The 6,972-nt window shown below is 49.1% G+C and overlaps 1 protein-coding gene across 1 annotated transcript; it reads right to left on the bottom strand.

Annotated features, from left to right (window-relative positions):
• On the bottom strand, positions 1-6,621 carry GPR78 (G protein-coupled receptor 78). Its single transcript, XM_009923386.2, has 3 exons — positions 5,552-6,621; positions 4,979-5,092; positions 1-1,029 (listed from the first exon to the last, which is right to left on the bottom strand). The coding sequence occupies exons 1-3, from the start codon at positions 6,217-6,219 to the stop codon at positions 792-794; spliced, it is 1,020 nt and encodes a 339-aa protein (XP_009921688.2). The 5' UTR covers positions 6,220-6,621; the 3' UTR covers positions 1-791.
• Positions 6,622-6,972: the final 351 nt, after the last annotated feature.

Genomic DNA, 6,972 nt, shown 5'->3' with positions numbered 1-6,972 from the left:
TGATTTTTTTTTTTTCTGAATAAAAGCTTGTTTGAATAGGACTACTAGCTCAGTGATGGAACTACGGTGCTATTTAACTAAATTCCATATATGTCTTCATTACTGTTGCTGCAATTATTGTAATCACATACCACTGAAGTGCTAAATATTAGTAACTCAGATATGTGGACTTTGGTTATGCTTGATAGAATACTGGCATATCAAATATATGTACCACTTCCTAAAGGCTATGTTACAATCATGATGCCTAGTAATAAATAATAATAACAACAATCTCAGATTCAAAGTGCTGACTCACTCGAGGCACCAATACAATAAATCAATCAATTAATTAAAAGACTTATTTGTAATGTTCAAAACTAACAGAGCAGATCCTGGGCTGCCCAGTTACTTGCGCAGCACAGAGGACTCTGAACCTCTCCTTCCAACCTGGGGATTCCTGTGGCCCCAGAAGACACTGGAGTATCACATCTGATGTGGAACGCTCCGAGACATACCAAGTTTTCAGACATGAAACATTAAAAACATTAGGCTTCTCTAAAGCCTCCAAAGGCTCTCTTAAAACCCCTCAAGCCTACTCCATTCACTCAGGCACAAGACTTTGCCATAGACTGTACTCGGCTGCAGACCAGGGAAGAGCCTTTCAGGAAAGTCCACAATGAAAAGCATCGCATTAATGCAGCTTTCACACCCTGGAGACACTGTCACCACTGTCGGCATGAGAGGGAAAAGGCAGCTTTCCAGCAGCAGCAAACACCTGTCTCACTCGAAGGGGAATGCTTTTCACGTTGTTAGTTTGTTCTGTGCAAGCAGTAATCGTTTTCGGTGTCGAGAGAGCTGTTGTACCCCGATGACGGATACAGGTCCCTCTTAAGTATCCTGTTGACGATGTTGATCAGAACTTTTTTGTACTGTTGACGTAAAAGTGAGTAAACAAATGGATCTGATGCAGCCTTACTGTAGGTGAGGCACTTGCTTATAATTCCCCAGTAGTAATTTATGGTAACAAAAGGAAGGAGCTCTATCAACCTGTTAAACATTAAAGAGAGACGGAAACACTTGAGTGTTATATTCACACTGAGCCCAGTGCTCAACTCGTGCTTCATGAAACATTAAAGTAACACTTATTTTCTTACAGTACACAGTCCCTGCAGGAGAAGGGCCCTGTACTTACTTTTTGGATACAATAAAGGCAAAGGGAACTTCCCTATCAAGGCTACTGGGAGACAACAATTATTCCCTCTATGAAAAGAGACAAAACCTGTGTTTTCAACATTAATGCTCCCATGCATCAGAGATAAGAAATTGCTGCAGTTTATTGCTCACTTTCTGAATTTAGAGAGTTGTGCTGCTAAGTGGTCAAAATCTTGGTGACACAATTAACTACCCCTCTCCCGTGGCAAGCTTGAGATAGACACATGTGACTTGGGGCATCCAGGCTCACTCAACTCTAGTCTAGTGACACTTGAGACATTTGGGCATAACCCCCTTGGCATCAGGCTGCTGCTCCTGGAAGTTGTGGGTCTCCCCTGAGTCCCGTGTCACATCTGCCAAGCTATGTAGAGGTTTTGGATACTGTGAAGCATCTGAAATGATACCACAAACCTGGTCTAGATCACTGAATCCAACCCCTCAGATACAGAAGAGTGAACCTGCATTACACTACTGCTGTGAATTATCACATATGCAAAGAGGATTCGTGTTAGACCGTTGCAGTATGAAGAACAACACGGCGGTATCTCAGAGTGATTTGGGTGGCACCTGCCATCCCATAGTATGCTTAGGAGCACAACTGCATCTACTTACCTGTGAAAGTTTCTGCGTGCACTTGGCTGACCGCTAGTTTGGCCAAAGAAAACAAGGAGACAACACTTTTATCATCATTATATGACCAGTCAACTCTCTCCAGACCTGTGTCTCCTAGTCTGTGCTTCACGGATGATTAGTGGCCTCGGCACCTCAGTTGAGATGGGCGTATTAATCATGGGGGGAGAAACTGCAACTATGTTAAACCGTTTTTCCACAGAAGTGAGAGCAAACCTTCAGAGTGTTCCAGCAAATGTCTGGCACAGAGCTCATCTGCAGTGGGCAAACTCTCCAGGAAGGTGGAAAGAACAGGGCGAGAAGTTTTATTATCTGTACATCTTTTGTGAAATCTTTTGCAGGAGCAAGAATATACTATTTTGCTATATTTGTTCCAGAAGAAAAAAAAAGTACCATGAGATAAACCAGCCCTTTTCTGTACCCTAAAACATCACTGTTTGAAGACGCAAGATCAGAAGCTTTCTCAAAGCTTGAAGAACCTTCTGGCCTCCTTCCAAAGTGCAGAGCTCCCAACTTGCAGGGTGTTGGCTTTTGAAGCTTTTCCGATCCCTCCTCATAGAAAAGCTGACTTACCACCACTAGGACTGAACATTGCAACAAGTGGTTGAACTCTGACAGGAAAATTTCTCATTTGTATGCATAAAAGTGAAACCATTCCTATGACAAGTGCATTTAAAAACCAGATGACTTCTGTCTGAAGCTGCTAGGAAAAAATTCCGGTGAATTCAAAACAGAGAGAACAGGAAGACACAAAATGTGAGAAATAAATAAATGTACGATAAATGACACTTGCTGCATGGTTGCTTAGGTTTATACCATCCTGTATATCGTCCTAAGACAAGAAACATACATTTGATATTTACACAATTGATGTTTTTATAAAGACCCTAAATAAAAAGAATAAGGTGTATTTCTGTCATGAAAACAGATGTATTACTATGTGTTCCCTTTAATGTATTATGGGCCCAAACATAATTGCACTGAAGCCAACAGAAGAAAAATTACACAGATTTTAATAAGATAAAAGGCCTGGCCAAATCAAGTCAGCCTTAGAAATATTCATCTGAGTGCATCTTAGTATCATTTTCTTGTTTTCAGTGCTGTTACAAAAAAGATGAAATTCATCTGTTGGCTCTTAGCGAACAGATGAATATATTGGTAATGATCATAATCTCATTCATATTTCTGAAATGAGGACCACATACTGAGCTCACAACGCAACCTGAGTCACCAGGCCAAAGAGCGAGAAAACAGGGAGGCTATCTTTCACATTGCCTCCATGGAGATTGCTTCAGTGCCACCCCCTTTAAAACCGGAATGGGGGAAGAGTGGAGAAACGGGCATAGCAGCAAGTCCTCCAACCTCACCTCCACCAACACCTTTTATCTAGTGCTGCCTGGACACTGTCTTGCCCTTGGGGCAAAGAGCCTTTGAGGATGTCCTCCCCAAATGCTTCCCATTTTTCTGTCACTGAACCAACTCAGTCCTTGTGGCTGAGACAGAAGCTGTACCTTGACACACGCGTTTACATAAACCAACCCTCAGTCTTCTCTCTGGTGACACATGAGGTACCAGTTTGTCACACATAGAAAATGCACCATCTCACATTTGCCAAATGCAAGGTCTGAAGAAGGAAGTCACTTTTATTTTAGAAGTTTATGAGAAATATCTCCACCCTGAAAAATGTGGCAATGCTGGAATTTGCTGAGCTTGGTAATGTTCAGATGGAAAGAAGATGGCAAAATCCACTTTGCTCAATATAATTATATCATGATTATGGCAAAAAGGAATAGAAAATGTCTCAGAATGTACTGAACAGTGATCAATTAACCTTTTAACTCTGTGATGTAATGTTAATATTTGTAATAATCCTTTCAACTGCAGAAAAAAAAAATGCAGTTATCCAGGCAATCAGTCAGGACTCCCCTTCAACATATAAATGGGAACTGAAATAAATGTCATCGTAAAGGTAAAAAACATTGTCATTTCTGTGCACTGGTCTAAACCTATCCCCCTACCCGTGTAAGAAGAGGGCAATGACAATGATCATAAATGGTATATATATATGTGACTGTGTAAGATCAGCGTACTAAAGCTGGCCAGTTTCTGTGAGCTGGTGCGGCTGCGGACCCCAGCAGCTTGGTAGCAACCTTGAGGAAGCCCTCACCAGGGTGGTTTTGCAGACTAGTGCACCTTCCTCAGCACAAGTCAGTACTCTTCAAGGGTGTCTTGAACACACTGTGAAGTGGGGAATATTTTAAAAAATCACTGTGAAAGACGTAGCCCATTTTAGTTTAGCGATTAAAGGCTAAATCCCGAGGTGCTGCAATTCAGTATAGTTACATTGGCTTCCAGCTCACTTGATTTATGCAAGATTTAAAAATAATAACCATATGTTGTATAAAGACTATACAAGTACGGAACGAGAATGATGCATGACTACTTAAAAAGGTGCAAGCCACCAGGGTGGGTGCCAATAACTCTGGCCAGTTGAGGAGCATGGTGTTTCCTATACATTTTAAAAGTCTAATTACTGGTTTTCCTGGGAGATAACTCTTACACCTCATCACAAGGCCATGCTGCACCATTAGCAATATATTTACAGACATTAATGTTTCCAGACACAAAGCTTATCAGACAAATTATCAGCCTAGATAAATTTAAATTATGTCACCTCGGCTTCCAATAGCAGCAAACTTGGCCTTACGCCTTTAAAAAAAAAAAAAAGCTAATCAGGAAAAGCTGTCTGCTTTCCTCTCTACTGCTCGGGTTGTGCTAATAAGGAAGGGTGGCGAGTCTTTTAAACTGCTTTCATCTCCCACTGGCATGTAATTAATTCCTGGTACTTGTCCTAAAAGCCTCTCGCTCTTGGCAGAGGCGCCCAGACCTGGCTGCAATGAGGAAAGGAGAGCCAGAGGCTGCCCAGGCTTCGCCCAGTGGGCTTGGTGTGCGGGCAGGGTCGGCGTGAGTGTGTGTGTGTGTGTGTGCTCTGCCCCTCAGAACCAGCTCTGGGTCTCCTGGGTCAGGTTCTGACGCCCCAAAATTAGCTGCAGTCCGTGGGTTGTCGTCCCCCCACCCTGCTCCCCCAGGGCACCTGGGCATCAGAGGGCATACCGGTCCCAGCAAGTCCCCCACCCCAGCAGGAGATACTAACCTGGTGATAATGTAAGGACCAAAACAGATCACAAACGACCCTATAAAAATACTGATTTTCTTGGTAGCCCGCTGCCTCCTCCGTTTCTGCTCATTAAGACAGCGCTGCTTCACACTGCAAAGGGAAAAGAGCAGTCGGTGGGTGAAGGCAAGAAGCGGGGAGGCAAGATGTGAGCCCAGGGCAGAGGGGAAGGACTCGCTCCCGGCCCCAGAGCCCCTGCCCCAGGGGAGGGGAGGACAGGGCAGCCCCCACGGGAGGGGAGGGCAGCTCCAGCCCTGCCGAGCCTGGGGACATCGCACTCGCCGGAGCAGCAGCTCCCTGGTAAAGGCAGCTCAGGCAAGTGGGAGCACCCGCTGAGCGGGACTAGCATTCAGACAAAGCAAGCTAGGAATGCACAAGCCACCGTCTCGTGGCACTATAAGCAGCTTCTGAAACTAGAGGCAGAAGCGTTCGCCCTGTGGCCGGGGCGGGCAGGGGTGCGGGAAAGGGAGTTGGGGAGGCAGGACACCCTTTCCGCCCCGGGCACCTACCGCAAGCACCCCGGGGCTGTGAATACGAACACGCACACGTTACCTGGGGTGGATATCCACCAGCAAAACCAGAGTCTGCATGGTAATAATGTCTATCCGCTTGCAGTGGAATCGGGCAACTTTCAACACCTTTAAATAGGTGAAACACAAGATCACCAGCGACAGCATGAAACTGGTGGAGTGAAAGACGATGGTGAACACTGTAAACCTTCTCCGCTCCGTCTCTTCCTTCAGGTGTAAGGTGCAAGAGGCATAAACATTGCTGTAATCTACCCACGAGTAAAACAAGGATACCAAGGGGAACGTGAGGGAGTGGAGCCACGAGTAGCCCATCAATATCACAGCGTCCTTATACCGCATCTTGCTGGTGTAGCTTAAGGGGAACACCACGGCAATCCATTTGTCGATGCTGAGCGCTGCCATGCTCAGCATCGTGTTGGAGGTCAGGAAAGTTTCCAGGAAGCCCACCGCTTTGCAGACGCAGCCTCCGAGGGGTTGCTGGTTCCTCAGGATCCCCAGCAGGGTGAAAGGCATGTTCAGGACGGTGAGGAGCAGGTTGCAAAAGGATAAGTTCACCAGGAAAACCCCGGCGACCTGCTTGCGGATCTCCGTACTGTAGACGAAGCATAGCAGCACCAGGAGGTTGGAGAGCAGGGAGACGACCAGCACCAGCACGAGGAGCAACGCCAGCAGCACGCCTGCCAAGTCCATCTCTCAGCGGGTCGCCTGGAGCGGGCGAGGGCAGGAGGAAGGGGGCATCCGAGCCGGCACCGCAGCCTCGCCTGCCGCCGCCCGCGGCCGCCCGCGCATGTTGCCGGCGGCGCGGGCCGGGGGAGCGGGGAGAAGAGCCGGGGGCAGCGGGGTGTAGGGAGAGGAGCAGGGGGCGGGGAGCAGAGCCGAGGCTGCAGAGAGAGAGGAGCGAGGGGTGCGGGCTGGGCGGCCGGCCGCGGCGGAGGGGAGGGGACCCGCGGGGGGGAGAGAGGGGCCGGGGTTCCCTGACAGCGGTGCCGGGCAGCGGGGGGAGCGAGGTCCGGGAGGAGTGGGGCCGGAGCCGAGGGTAGGGGAGCCGGGGCACCCGGCCACCGGAGCCGGAGGTAGCGGGGCCGGGGGTAGCGGGGAGCTGGGGGTAGTGGGGAGCGGGGCTGAGGGTAGCGGGGAGCGGGGCCGGGGGTAGCGGGGAGCTGGGCGTAGCGGGGAGCCGGGGGTAGTGGTAGTGGGGAGCTGGGGGTAGCGGGGAGCCGGGGATAGCGGGCAGCGGGGCCGGGAGTAGCGGGGAGCTGGGCGTAGCAGGGAGCCGGGGGTAGCGGGGAGCGGGGAGCCGGGGGTAGCGAGGGGAGCCGGGAGTAGTGGGGAGCCGGGGGTAGCGGCGAGCGGGGAGCCGGGGGTAGCGGGGAGCCGGGGGTAGCGGGGAGCCGGGGGTAGCGGGGAGCGGGGCTGAAGGTAGCGGGAACCGGGGGTAGCGGG

The sequence above is a fragment of the Haliaeetus albicilla genome, chromosome 1 (assembly GCF_947461875.1).
Source record: "Haliaeetus albicilla chromosome 1, bHalAlb1.1, whole genome shotgun sequence".
In the NCBI taxonomy this organism is placed as follows: Eukaryota; Metazoa; Chordata; class Aves; order Accipitriformes; family Accipitridae; genus Haliaeetus; species Haliaeetus albicilla.
This window is presented reverse-complemented; position numbering and strand designations above follow the sequence as displayed.